This window comes from Rhineura floridana, chromosome 7 (assembly GCF_030035675.1).
Source record: "Rhineura floridana isolate rRhiFlo1 chromosome 7, rRhiFlo1.hap2, whole genome shotgun sequence".
Classification (NCBI taxonomy): Eukaryota; Metazoa; Chordata; class Lepidosauria; order Squamata; family Rhineuridae; genus Rhineura; species Rhineura floridana.
Genome location: NC_084486.1, coordinates 5094727 through 5110293, shown reverse-complemented (window position 1 = coordinate 5110293; position 15567 = coordinate 5094727). Strand labels below are relative to the sequence as shown.

The 15567-nt window shown below is 39.9% G+C and overlaps 1 protein-coding gene across 2 annotated transcripts in view; it reads right to left on the bottom strand.

The window, feature by feature from the left end:
* VSTM4 (V-set and transmembrane domain containing 4) overlaps positions 1-15567 on the bottom strand; it is an 89346-nt gene that overhangs the window by 15642 nt on the left and 58137 nt on the right. Inside the window, exons 4-6 of one of the 2 annotated variants that reach the window (XM_061634763.1) lie at positions 12672-12779; positions 11107-11140; positions 7479-7582 (exon numbers count right to left, since the gene is read on the bottom strand). In XM_061634763.1, the coding sequence (XP_061490747.1) occupies positions 7479-7582; positions 11107-11140; positions 12672-12779 (246 nt within the window). The remainder of the gene's footprint in view (positions 1-7478; positions 7583-11106; positions 11141-12671; positions 12780-15567) is intronic. The other variant, XM_061634764.1, reaches the window with a different exon arrangement.

The following is a 15567-nucleotide window of genomic DNA, read 5'->3' as shown; positions in this document are numbered from 1 at the left end:
TGAATCCAGCAAGCTAGAAAGGCAGACTCCTCCACAGAATCATTGTGGGTGGTGGGTGGGTCCAAAGAGTGATTTTGTGCTGGAGATGTTCTATCGTCCCCCTGATCAAAATGCTCGGGGAGATCTTGAGATGAAAAATGTAATTAAGGAAGCATCCAAACTAGGAAATGTTGTAGCAATGGATGATTTCAACTATTCTGACATAGACCAGTTACATATGTGTTCAAGACAAAAAAAGGTAACATATGTGTTCGAGTTGACAAAAAGGTAACATTTCTAGATACCCTAAATGACTGTGCCCTAGAACAGTTGGTCATAGAACCGACCAGTGGGGCGGCAACCCTGGACTTAATCTTAAGTGGTGCCCAGGTCCTGGTGCAAGATGAGATGTGTTGTCAAACTGTTTGGGAAGCAGTAAGCATAGTGCTAAACATAGCCAAATCCAATGCAGTTCCCTTTGACTTCATAGGAGGAAACTTCCCCAAAATGAAAGGATTGATTAAAAAGAAAGCTGAAAGGCAAAGGCAAGAGTGTCAAATCACTTCCAAATGCATGGGATATGTTTAAAAACACAATACTAGAAGCTCAGCTGGAGTATATAGAGCAGGAAAGGTACCCAAGTCCAAGAGGATGCCAGCATGGTTAATGAGCAGAGTCAAATATGCTATTAAAGGCAAGAAGGTTTCCTTCAAAAAACGGAAGTCTTGTCATTTGGACACAATGACAAGGGACACAAACTCTGTCAAAAGAAACGCATGCAGAAATAAAGGATGCTAAAAAAGAATTTAACAATTCTAAATACATAAAGACCATTAACAAAAAAATTATGTGAGTACATTAGAAGCAGGAGACTGTCTAGGGAGGCCTTTGGACCCTTGGATGAAAAGGGAATCAAAGGTGTGCTAAAGCAGCATAAGGAGATTGCAGAGAAGCTAAATGAATTATTTGCATGTGTCTTTACAGTGGAGGACATAGGACAGATCCCTGTGCCTGAACTAACCTTTGCAGGAAGGGAGTCCAAAGAACTGAAGCAAACGGTGGTGACGAGAGATTTAGGCTTCATAGACAAGAAAGACTGACAAATCACCAGGTCCAGATGACATCCACCCCAGAGTTGTCAAAAAACTCAAATGTGAAATTGCTGATCTTCCAACAAAAATGTAACATGCCCCACAGAGCTGCCTTCATACCTGAGGACTAGTAAGTGGCCAATGTCACAACAAAATTTAAAAAGGGATCCAGAGGGATCCTGGAAGTTACAGGACAGTTAATATATGTCCTAGGAAAACTGGTGGAAAATATTTTTAAAGATAAAATGACCAAGCATATAGAAGAACAAGTCTTGCTGAAGTAGAACCAGCATGGCTTCTGCAAAGGTAAGTCCTGTTTCACTAACTTATTAGTGTTCTTTGAGAGTGTCAACAAGCATATAGAGGTAATCCAGTTCACTTTCAAAAAACATTCAGCATGGTACCTCACTAAAGACTTCTTAAGAGTCATGGAGTAAGAGGAGAGATCCTCTTGTGGACTAGAAACTGGCTAGGAAACAGAAAGCAGAGAATAGGAATAAATGGACAGTTCTTCCAATGAAGAAATGGAGAAAGTGGGGTTCCCCAAGGCTCAGTTTTAGGACATGTGCTTTTTAACTTGTTCATAAACAATCTAGAGTTAGTGGTGAGCAGTGAGGTGGCCAAGTTCGTTGATGATACTAAATAGTTCACAGTTGTGAAACCAAAAAGGGATTGCAAAAGGCCCTTTCCAATGAGTGAATTGGTGGTAAAATGGCAAATGCAATTCAATGTAAAAAAGTGTAAAGTTATGCATATCAGAGCAAAGAAATCTTAATTCTCATGGGGTGTGAACATGCGGTGACTGACCAAGAATGAGACCTTGGGGTTTAGCAGATATCTTGATGAAGATGTTGACCCAGTATGCAGTAGCTGTGAAAAAGGCAAATTCCATGCTAGGGATCATTAGGGAAGTAAAGTAAAACTATCAACATCATAATGCTGTTATACAAATCTATGGTGTGGCCACATTTGGAATATTGTGTATAGCTCTGGTTGCTTAACCTCAAAAAGGATATTGTAGAATTGGAAAAGGTTCAGAAAAAGGCAACTGAAATTACCAAGGGGATGGAGCAACTCCCCTATGAGGAAAGGATGCAACATTTAGGGCTTTTCAGTTTAGAGGTGACATGATAGAAGTGTATAAAGTGATGCATGGCATGGAGAAAGTGGATAGAGGAAAGTTTTTCTCCCTCATAACATTAGAATTCGTAATGAATTAATGTAGCTAAATGTTGGAAGATTTAGGACAGATGAAAGTACTTCTGTCGCATATTTAAACTATGGAATTCACTCTCAGTAATGGCCACCTACATGGATGGCTTTAAAATAAGATTAGACAAATTCATGGAGAATAAGACTGTTGGTGTCTACTAGCCATGACGGCTATGCTCTGTCTCCATAGTTGGAGGTGGTATGCTTCTGAATTCTAGTTGCTGGAAACTGCAGAAGGGGAGAGTGCAGTTGCACTCAGGTCCTGCTTGCGGGCTTCTCAGAGGCATCTGTCACTGTGAGAACAGGATGCTGAACTGGATGGGCCACTAGCCTGATCCAGCAGGCTCTTCTTAAATTCTTATGACACCTTTCAAAGTTCAAAGGAGGTTGCTGTAAACACTGATCAGTGGTTATTGCAATCTCCTTTGAAACACTTTTAGCACCAATCAGCTGATGGCACTGGGAACATACCATCAAAGTGGCTTGCTGTAACCTCTGATCAGCTGATCATTCATTACAGAGAGCCCCTTAAAATTCCATTTGCAGGGACTGATTTGGATTCAAACTGCTTCCTCCAAACAAAGCATTTCCCTCCTCTGGATGAAGCGGTTTGAATCTAAACAGCTTCCTCTGAAGAGGAAAAAATGCTCTATTGGGAGTCCAAATTCCTGCTCAACCAATAACCAATCTGGGTGGCCTTAAGTAGCCATTTTCTCTGTCTCCTCCCCCACCAACTAGTTGCAAGGATAAAATGGGGACTCTCCAATGTGTGCCGCTGTGAGGTCCTTGGAGGTAGGATAGGAGGATAGGGTACCAATATATAGTAAATTAAGGAATAAATTTATTCTTTAGTAAACGATCAAAGATAGTGACTACCAAAGTTCAGTAGCACAAGATATAGCATTTTTCTCCAGAGGCATTCAATATAGGCCTGGTTCACATGTCAAACCATACTACTTTTCACACTGCAACACCATGCACAGGTGCCCCCCCTCCCTCTCCCTCTCCCTCCCTCCCTCCCACTCACTCACTCACTCACTCACTCACTCAACACTAGGTCCCCAGACATTGTTGGACTCCAACACCCATTAAACCAAGTCATTTATTTATTTTATTTATTAATTATATTTCTATACCGCCCAATAGCCGAAGCTCTCTGGGCGGTTTACAGCATAAAAACATCCAGTATACAATTAAAAACATATATCAAACACACTGAAACAATGTAACAAAATAACTAAACATAGTTAAACACATGGACACGACAGACACAATCCTAAAATGTTAAGTATAAAGTCATCATGGAAAATGGTCATGGATATGGACCATATGGTCCAACAACATCTGTGGACTCAACGTTGGGAAAGGCTGGCTTACAGGTCAGCAATGTCGACAAGCATATGTACACTTTGATGAATCATGATACAAAAACAAATCCTGGTTCATCAATTATTTTATTTATTTTACATTTGCATGGTGTGCACATATGCTTGTATATCAGTATATGACAAAAAAAAATACAAACTGAAAACTGTCAGATTTGCAGATCTGCTAATTCTGGAATTCGTTTTAAGTTCTTCAAGACAAACCAGAATGCAGGTAGAGTAGAATATGTGAAAGAGGGAAACCCCAGACTAACAATGAAACATAATGGGGGTTCTGCTCATCACCAGTTCTAGACTATGAACACTCAGGAACTCAGCCCACAAATACTCTCGCCTAGACTGCCTCTTTACAAGTTTTTTTTTAAAAGCAGGATTTTCCAACTGCACAAATTAACCATCAGACTCCCCACCAAAAAAAAGTACAAAGGAACACAAACCCTGCTTTGCTCTTTGCTTACTTTCTGTATTATACAGCCATGAGAGCCAGCACATACCGCAATTGAAAATACCCCCCATGCCATTCTGATGCTTCCCATACACTCATTTCAAAACAAAACCTTACAAAACTTATAGGCCTGAACTGAGAAACGCTTGCTTAACAACAATCTAAGTTTTCATGGTGATACACACAACAATTAGAGAGAACAGAGAGTTCAACGAGTAAAAAGAGACAGAGAAAAACCAGACCCCTTTTGGACTTTTTTTCTGACAGAGTTCTCATAATTTGCTGAAATTAATTACAATCAGCTATGTTCACAGAGTACCTGTAATCCTATTACTGACTTTGCCCCATACTCTGACCTTCATCGTCTGCAGTTTAAAAGTTAAAAAAAAATGCCTGGCTGATTTTTAATTAAAGAAATTTAGCCTTGAATTCAATGATAATGTTGGGCATGCTCAGTAAGAGCCAACTGTCAGTGTTCTAAAAGCCAGACTCACAGCTGCTGGGCTTGCCTAATCAGGGACCACACCCACACCAGACTGCTATTTCACTTTAGACAGTCATGGCTTCCCCCAGAGAATCCTGGGAAGTGTAGTTTGTGAAGGGTGCTGAGAGGAGACTGCTATTCTGCTATGGCCAGAGTGGTTTAATAGTCTGCCGCTCTGACTGAAGCTCTGTGAAGGGAACAGGGGATCTCCAACTCTCAGCACCCTTAACTAACTGCACTTCCCAGGATTCTTTGGGAGAAGCCATGACTGTCTAAAGTGAAATAAAGATCAGGTGAAGATGTGGGCAGGGTCAGCTTTGGTTTAAATTTGGGTGGTAGGCTAAATGTGTCTGCTGTAAAATAAAAAGGTGAGGGAAACTGAAAAAGAATGATACTGTTTACAATGTTTTCCTTTTGGAAAAGAAAGGGGCACCAGGGGAGCAGGAGACCTGACCTCCTCTCTGAGATATTGTACAGACCTACAAATTGGTCAAAATGCAAACACCATTTGGGTTGGTCTTTCACAGTCCAATCCACTTCCTGTGTACCTTGGAAGAATTTGGTAACATGTGCCTCTGAGCATATGGTGAGTGGTGGAAACACCTGCAATCACACCAAACAATAGAAACAAGACATGTGCTGTGCTGATCTTGTTTTAGCAGGGAGGAAGCAACAATATTAAAACAGTTGATATAGTTCAGATAGTCACTTTAAATATGTTTGATTTACTTTGCAATTTTAGTGAAGTTTCCTATAGTAAATCATTCTCTTATGCTTCTGTTTCTGTGAATATGTGAAGTACCGCAACACTTTGCAACACTGAAAAAATAAGCTCCAGAAACAATTGTGGGATAATGGCACTGACTGTTCTGCAGAATAGTTTGCAATGGATATGAGGACTGTCTCAGTTTGCACAAGATAAAACAGTGGGAGGTGAAATATATTCTAGCAAAATTCTAGGTGTGCTCTATGTTTTTAATTGACCATGCCCATCTTTCCTTCAGTGGAGTAGTTTAAGCATAGCAGGGAGGCCAAGATTGTTTTTTCCAACAGCTAGAGTAGCAACATGTTGTAATCAGTCTGATTTTACATCAAATTGCAGTTTCAGATTCAACTGTTAATGCACCCAAAATAGAAATAGGACATAACCTCCAATTTGAAACACAAAAGGCTGTCTTCACCATCATATGACATTGACCAATAAAAAGGCTCTGAAATAATAAAAATAATTTTGACACAGATTTCCAGGATTAATAATGAGAGAAATATAATTTTCTAGGTTAGATTCTCTGTAGAAACAGTAGTAACACTGAAAAGAAGCAAAGTAAGCACACCAGCAAACATACAAAAATATAATTGTCTATCTTTGGAGATGGCAGGTGTTTCCACCACTCGCCATATGCTCAGAGGCACATGTTACCAAATTCTTCCAAGCTACACAGGAAGTGGATTGGACTGTGAAAGTCCAACCCAAATCGTGTTTGCATTTTGACAAATTTGTAGGGCAGTACAATATCTCAGAGAGGAGGTCAGGTCTCCTGCTCCCCTGGTGCATTCACTATAGCTGCCCGATTTCCCTGTTTTTTAAAGTTTGATAGAAATATTTGTCGGCTATAGGTACGTTCTTAAACTGCAAGGTTTTTTGCCTATTAGTGAATCTGTGGTGGTTTCTTCAAAAGTCAGTTTCTATATATAATTTTTATTGTGTGATACAATCCAAAAAAATCCCAGGAAGAAAAAGAAAAAAAGGATAAAATATTTTGTTATTCATACATATTATTCAAATTATTCATTTTAAAATTATACTAATTCTGGAGAGCTATGTCCAAGAGCAAAACAAGCTACTGTGAGTTTATGATGTCCAAATTTCCATGGAAGCAAATGAAATTGTAAATCTCTAGTATTAATATATGAAATATATTAAGCTTGCAACTAGATGATGCTCAGAGGGAGCAGGTCTGGACTAAACCTCCCTTAAAAACCATTCTGCCAGAATACAGGAGGCCACACTGAAATTATTAATGTGATGGCACTAGACACTGGTGTGCTTTTCATGCATGGTACCAGATTTTTCTCTGAAGCACTGGTGTGGTTGTGGCCTGACAGGAATGTGAGAGTTTGAGGTGGTGCAGTGCTTTTGGAAGAGAGTGTCTTAACAGCTATCACGCTTATTGATCCGGTCGTGGACTTATTATCAATTGAGAGTGATATGACTCCTTTGGTGACTCAAGAAGATTTAATTTGTATGCTTTTAGGCACTGCTTGTATAGAAATCTCAAGTCACTGGAATGGCAAGGGGTAGATGGACAATGTTTGGGAGATAACCTTGTCTGAATGGCTCACACAGCACTGTAGAGTGATTACAAAACAGGACAATTTTGACGGTACTTGGTTTTTGTTCTTTAGTTATATAAATGGATTAGGCTCTGGCTGTAATCCCCCCTTAACACATACCTCCTTGTGGCAGGGGCATGTGCAAAGATCTTGAAGAAGTAAAGATTTGACCTTGTATTTTCGAATTGAGCTTTGTGGCACAATGTTTATGCTCTTATACACACCAGGAATGTTGGTTGTTCTATTGTTTGTATTGGTTTCATTTTGTTGTTACTATTTGAAAACATAATGAAAACAAATATGAAAAATATGAAAACTGAGTGCATTCTTCCCTAATATAATTTGTGTACATGCTGACCCTGATATTGCATATTTTAGTGCTTAATAAACACACATACCTAACATGTCTCATCCCCACCCCATTTTTCCAACTGCACATTATCAGCTTAATCCAACTCCACATTTTGCAAGCAAATGCACACTAAAAACCCCTCTGTGGAATCATTGAACCACACTCTCATGGCATGTTGCTCATTAGCTTACCACACCTTTGGCTGGGATGGCAGGAGGCTGCTCAGCTTTCTTCTTCCTTTTGATTTGTATAGATTGCACTGCAGACAAGCTTGTCACACTGGTGACTGTCTCCCCTAAGCTAGGAAGCAAGAGAAAGCGAAGTGAGGAGAGTGCCGTAGAAGAAAAGCTAACACATAAAATCCTATCTAGAATGTTTAATTTAAAGTTTATTTTTTAAAAATAGGGTCTTCTTTTCTCCAAAGTCTTAACATAACCCATATCTGCCATATTAACTCTCTCACACTTAGGAGTTCTTCAATTTTCATTTGTATCTGCATCATCAGATGTCAACGCACCATTGTAGTTCTTATGAAGAGTGACCGAGGATCTCAGTATGGAGATCTCAGTATTTGTGTGAAGTCCCCAAACCACAAGTGGAAGTCCTCTCAAGAGGATGTGCTGCTGAGGCTGCCTGGATGGAAACCAGAGCACCTCTAGTTAGTGTCACTTGCTATTGGAGTTTATGGGCAATCATATTCTGGTAAGAAAGAATGAGATGTGCCTAAGGAACATAGTTCAGACAGTTAATCTTAGATCCTTGAAAGCATGCATCAAGTTTCTCAGTCTGAATGTTCAAAGCTGGTCTTCTGATCTTGTCCTGTTACTCTGGGTAGAGGAAGATCCAGATTTTTGGAATCACCCCCAGTTGCTGGAAGTGCTGTGTTGGAGACAGCACAAATCCTTTGTCCTCTTAATGAGCAATACATGGCACCTGACCTGACACCCCAGACCATTGTCTGCATGTCAGTGATACTCCGACTCTTGGATGTAGAACATATCAGTATATTATACAGGTAAGGAAACATGTAGATTGATGATATGCTATGAACTGTCAAAGTTCCCTGGCCAAACCCCTCAGGTCCCTGACCTCTTTCTTTCTGATATCAATCCCCAAACCCCTGGGCAATTGTTCCCATGCAGACACTCCCCGTGCCTCAGCTTACCAGGGTTGAGTTGCAACCAATGCCAACCCTGCAACGTAGGTAGACTGCTACCACATCTTAACCTGGTTTTCCACTCTGAGTAAGGGTAACTCAGAGTACCCACTAGAATGACAAAGATCCCCAAGAGCAAGGGCTATGGTTACACTCCTTGCCCTGGAATGTTAAAGCTGGAATAATAATCAGTAGTCTGTAATGTCATGGTCAAGGACTGAATTTAGAGCCAAAGCCCCAAAGTAACCCACACCAGTAGCAAGAGGTAGTTTATTAAAAGATATAAGGATGCACATAAAAAGAGCAGCATACAAATTCCTTTAAGCCCAATCACCCTCAACAGGATTAGGCATAGTAAACGCTAACATAAACACAAGTGAGAGGTTCAACAGACAAGAAAACAACAAAGCTTACCAGCCTAGCTAATACACACGCCAACAAGTATAAGAGCCTGGTTTCCACAGAATGTCCATAGGCAAGTCAAGATGGATGGAAAAGGAACAACTAACTGAACAATCACCCTTCTTTTTATGGGGTTTTGCTGGCAACAGCAAGAGGGCCAATTAGCCAATCCAGGCACCCCTTCAATGATCCAATCCAGGCACCTCTTTGATGATGATGGAATAGCCAAAAAGTTCACACTGGCCAGACTCTGGTTTACAGCACTCAAACCTCCTGACTTTGATATCAGGAAGCAGATAAGGCTCAGCTGCCTCCCCCTTCGAATAACAATCTGCAGCTGGCTGGTACAAAACACCTTAATTTTTCCAGTACTGAGCATCCCAAAGATATTTGCAAAAAAAACCCCATAATTCTCTCTGGCTGAGCCATTTTACTTTGGTCACTCTTAGCCCAACCTTAGCTATTTCTGACATGCACCCCTGGGAGTGAAGAAGCTCACATTTTCATCTTAGTGAGTAAAAAATCATGAATAGCTAAACATACATGAATCATTACTATGCACATAACAATACAATTGCATAACTGCTTTACATACATGAGCACATGATTAACATATATTTAAAATATTATTATTTAAAATTGATACAAGTCTTAAAAGATAAAAGATCCTAAACACAGGAAAATCTAAAAAGTTTAAACAGGGATAGGCCAACTCAGGTCAAAGCAAAAATGGGTCACTTAGCCAGAAAATTAGTCATCAGAAGCAAAAGCACGGGACAAGCTGTATGCAATGACATTGTCCTTGCCTTTAATGTGAAAAATAGAAAAATCAAAGTCTAATCTCCAACACAAAACTTTCTGATCTGAATTCTTCATTCTGGAGAGCCAACAAAGTGGTGAATGGTCTGTCTGCAACTGAAAATGCCTTCCCCATAAATATGGGTGAAGTTTGTGCAGTGCCCAAAAAAATAGCTAAGCACCCCTGCTCTATAGTGGCTAAACTTTTCTCCCTGGGGAGCAACTTTTTTGCTAAGAAAAGCAATACGATGCAAATTCTCTTCTCCCAGGCATTTTAGCAAGTGTTTTTAAATTATTTTTAATTTTTTTAAATTGTGTTTTTAAATTGTTTTTTGCGTTTTAAAAGTTGTTCTTAATGTTTTTAATTGCTATAAACCGCCCAGAGAGCTTTGGCTATGGGGCGGTATATAAATGTAATAAATAAATAAATAAATTCCCCTTCTCATCAGTTTGCATCAAGGCACAACCAGTTTGCATCCGTTTGAACTACAAAAGGAGCATCAAAGTTAGGTACTCTCAAGATGGGATACTGAACTAACAAATGCCTCCTAGCATTGATCAGACCACTGAACTTTGTTAGGTTGATGCTTCCTGCACAAATCAGTTAAGAGAGCGGCCACACTACTACTGAGGCACAAACCTCCTGTAGTACCCAGCCAGGCCTAAGAATGACTGGACCTGTTTCTTGGTTGGCACAGGCCAACTCTGAATAGCTTCTATTTGAGCATCCAGGGGTTTAACTTTGCCCCCACCCTGTTAAGAGATCACTGCCCCCAAAAGATGTGTTGGCTAGCTTTGGGAGGTTTATGTTTTTTCTTCCTTGGTTCCATGGGTAGGGTCTTTTTCTTCAATTTCCATAATGTCTATGACTGAGGTTCTAAATAGCTTGCCCACTAGTAAAGGGGTGGGTGCAAGTGCTCCGACCTGAGACATTTGCTTTAGAATTTACATTAGGAGTATATTAAACATTTTTCACATGAAATAAGAACTAAGTCAGAAAGAGCAAACACACTTCTCTTGTGGAGCTCAGCGTAACAGCTATTCTGTTCTATTCTGTGGTTTCTGTTTGTGTTTATTATTGTTCGGCTGTTTTTATTATGATATTTTGTATTTTAATCCTTTTGTACACCGCCCAGAGAGCTATTCGCTATGGGCGGTTTAAAAATGGAACAAACAAACAAATAAATAAATAAATAAAAATATTCTTCATCAGAAGTGAGAGCTGAGAATTAGAGGGGCTTCTCTCCATGTGAATGCAAGCTTGGTGGGGAAAGGTAGAAGAGGAGTTAACTCTTTCCTGCCTGCTTGTTCTACAACTACTTAAGAAAAGGTTGTCAAACAGTTTTGTAATTATGCAGCAATATGTTTTTTTAAACAGAAAACAAACAAAACAATTCATATGAACTATTTGGAGATAAATAAGCAAAATTAACTGCATTTGCAAATTAACTGAAGTTCTTTTTCCTACCTGTTCTTGGAACACTTCACCAAGTAATGTTTCACTGTGAAAAACAGTGGAGAAAGAAAGCAGGAAAAATGATTTTTTAAATTATTTATTTATTTATTTATTTAATTAAACTTATATACCGCCCGACTAGCAACAGCTCTCTGGGCGGTGAACATTAAAAATACAATAAAAATAACACATTATGTATTAAATGTAGCATTGCAAATAATCCCCTTCACAAGCAGGTGAGCAATTGCCATCTTCTTCTTGCAAATTGCGGGACTGCAAGTTATACACCATATGCTAATATCAATAAGGTGGAACAGAGAAAAGGCACAGGGTAATCAAATCTGGAGAAGTCCTCAGTCAGGCAGTGGCCAGCTGGGTGGGCCCATGAAGCAGGGCTTGCTTGGCAAAGCCACCAGACCTTTGGATAGTCTGATCCAAGAACAACAATTCCCCCTTCTGGATTTTCTCAGGAAAATGTCAGAACAAAGCTTTGAATGTACAGGCATACCCCGCTTTAACATTCGCAATGGGACCGGAGAGTATACTTTAAGCGAAAATAAACTTTAAGTGAAGCGATTGTTTTCACTTGTACTGCACACAATCACCACTAGATGACAGCGGTGTCATGCCAATAAAGTGTACGTTATTGCAAAGCGCGCAAACATTAAGAGGGGTATGGGGACGTATGGAGCATGTACGTTATAGCAAGGCGATGTTAAGTGAAGCGACATTAAGCGGGGTATGCCTGTATTTGAGAGAGAGAGAGAAATACTATTTGCAAAATCAAAACAATATCTTAATATACTGATCACAGTACAGGAATACCCCCCTTTATGGACCTTCGTTTTACATACACTCGCGAGTACGGACATACTCCATACGCCACCATTCCCCACGCTCACTTCGCACTTACGGACACTTAATGGCATGACATCGCTGCCATCTAGTGGCGATTGCAGTGCAGTACATGCATCGATAAGTACATTTTCAGTTTATGTACTCACTCTGAGGACCCATTGCATACGTTAATGCGGGGTATTCCTGTACTATGTTAGTTAAGCAAAATATTCCAATTATAAAGGTAAAGGATAATGACTATAGAGAAGGGGGAATAAGAATAAAGAACTGCATTTATCTTAAAGTTACAAGTTATATTTCTCCCAATGAGATAAACTTGTATTCATGGATGCTCTCCCATGTTCTAGAAGCCTGATTTTCTAGGGTTCTAAAACACATGGGGAGCCTTGGGCCTTGGATGTTGGCTATCCCTTTTTAAACCATATAGGAATGCCTGAAGAGAGCTTCTGTCTTTCCTTGCTAGAATCCATTTGACAGACTACTTTGAGCAAACCCAAGCTGAGCAGTAATCCAGATACCTTCACAGTCCTATCACCCAACAGGAAACATTCCTAACTGATGGAATACTTACATTAACCGAGAAGAGGTTACATTTTTAGGGAAAGGGGAGACATTTCCTACAATATTTCCTTTGGCATGACTACGAATCATGCTTTCTCATGGTTTGGATTTGGCCACATAAAAACATTTATCTATCTTGGTGTTTCTTCATCGCTCACCACGGGAATGTTTTTTGTTGATCAACGTCTGGCAGAGGACAACAAGAGTGAACAGCAGAACACCAACTATGCCTATGGAACATACAAACACAGCATAGACATAGAGGTCTGAAAGGCAAATGAGGAATAAGATTAGCCATTTATCTTAATATACCTAAGAAGAACTTCTGAAAAAAACTAAAATACACAGGGCTCTTGACCCAAAATATTTGCAAGAAAGGTATGAAAGGAGCCAGCATGGTGGACTGGTTAGATTAGGACCTGGGAAACCTGGATTCAAATCCCCACTCAGCCATTACACTTGCTGGATGACTCTGGGCCAGTCACAGTCTCTTAGCCTAACCTACCTTGCAGGGTTGTTATGAGGATAAAATGGAGAAGAACCATGAACGCCACCTTGAGCTCTTTGGAGGAAAGGTAATAACAAATAAATATTGCCAACATCCAGAACTGGCAATACTAAAAGTCTGTTTTGCCAAAAATCTTGTCTTAACCTTCATCCTGATTTTTTTGGGGGGATCACACTGTCAGTTTTGGGAATATCTTTTGACCCCAATGGTAAAGTGGGGTTATTTTTACCCCAAGAAACCTTGAGGTAGGGGTCAAGTGTGCTTGACAATACTCAAACACCCAGAGCCATAAAACATTTATTCAGAGGAGGTAGACTTTTTCTGAGCAGTAAACCCTGCTCCTTCCTTATGCATATTGAGTAAACAACACAGTTTTAGGTCCTTTAAAAAGGTAAGATTTTTATTTTCAATTACAAACAACAAAAACTAGATTTTAAAGTAAAATGAAGTAAAAATGTCATGGAAACACTACAAACTGTTTAGAAACGATTTTAATTTTATTATAACAGAAAACTAATGATGATTTTGTGGGGTATTGTCTTTTCATTTTTTTGTAACAATTTTTATTGGATTTTTCGGGTATAAAACAACTAACTACAAAACACAAAAATAACAACAAAGATAAGAAATGGGATGGATTTACAGTCTTAAACATGTGCACAAAACCAAAACGCCATCTACAGGTAAATCAAGAATTCCAAATTTCCCAGGAAGCCAATGAAAGTTGCTGTTCAGGATGATGTCCATAACAGACAAGATGAAGTGCATTGGACTTAGTTCATCCCTGGAATGATTGCAAATAAAAGAGTGTTTTTTTTCCCAGAATAGCAATGTTCCAGACATTTTTATACCACAAGGAGAGGTCTAGTTTATCCAAACATTTCCATGTTTGAGCAATGGAGAGGAAACAAAAACACACCACTAATTCCTTAAATGTTATATCTACATTAGGGTCATCAAAAATTGAAAGTAAAGCCAGTTGAGACACTGCCTGTACATGAAAATGAGTAATTGTAGAAATTTCTTGAAAGACTAATGATCAAAATGTATGAACCTGAGGACAGGTCCCCCAAAGGTGGAAATAGGTATCTCAGTTCCCACATCCTCTCCAGCAACCTGCAGAGGCATGCATTATCATCTGTGAGATCTGCATCAGGGTCCTATACCACCTGTGTCACCTCTCTAATAAATATTGAGATCAACTTAATAGGTTTTTGAATACGTTTGACCATTGTGAATCCTCTAACTGGATTCACATGTCTTTCTCCTACTAGGTTTTCATGGACCGTCATTGGTCCTGTATCATAGAATCACAGAATAGTAGAGTTGGAAGGGGCCTATAAGGCCATCAAGTCCAGCCGGCTCAATGCAGGAATCCAAATCAAAGCATTCCTGACAGATGGCTGTCCAGCTGCCTCTTGAATGCCTCCAATGTCAGAGAGCCCACTACCTCTCTAGGTAATTGGTTCCATTGTCATATGGCTATGACAGTTAGGAAGTTTTTCCTGATGTCCAGTCGAAATCTGACTTCCTGCAACTTGAGCCCATTATTCTGTGTCCTGCACTCTGGGACAATCGAGAAGAGATCCCAGCCCTCCTCTATGTGACAACATTTCATGTACTTGAAGAGTGCTGTCATATCTACCCTCAGTCTTCTCTTCTCCAGGCTAAACAACAGCTCCACTGGCTGCCAGTTTGTTTCCGGTCACAATTCAAAGTGCTGGTTTTGACCTTTAAAGCCCTATATGGCCCAGGTCCAGGGTATTTGTCAGACCGTATCTCCCCATATGAGCCTGCCCAGGCCCTGAGATCTTCAGGAGAGGCCATCCTCTCAGTCCCGACACCCTCGCAAGTGCGATTGGTGGGGACACGAGATAGGGCCTTCTTGGTGGCTGCTCCTAAGTTCTGGAACTCTCTTCCTAGGGAGGCAAGAATGGCCCCCTCCTTGCCATCCTTCCGTCGGCAAGTAAAGACTTTTTTATTCCGACAGGCTTTTGGGATAGAAGGTCTTTAGGATTGTGCTTTACAAGGCTTGTTTTATTGTTTTATATTATTATTTGTATTTTTTAAATTGTTTTTAGATTTTTAAGTGCCTTTTACAGTTTTAAGGTTGTGCATAGTTTAATTGTATTTTAATTGTATGTTTTTTTATGTTTTTAACTACATGTAGTTCTATTTGTAAGCCGCCCTGAGTTCCAGTTTGGAAAAAGGGCGGGGTAAAAATAAAGTTTCAATCAATCAACCAATCAGGTTTTTCAGGGCTTTGTTTCCAGTCCCCTGATCATCTTTGTTGCCCGCCTCTAATCCTGTTCCAGTTTGTCTGCATCCTTCTTGAAGTGCAGAGAGCAGAACTGGATGCAGTATTCAATATGAGGCCTAACCAGTGCTGAATAGAGGGGAACTAGTACTTCACGCCATTTGAAAACTATACTTCTGTTAATGCAGCCTAATATAGCATTTGCCTTTTTTGCAGCCACATCACACTGTTGGCTCATATTCAGCTTGTGATCAACGACAATTCCAAGATCCTTCTCACATGTCGTACT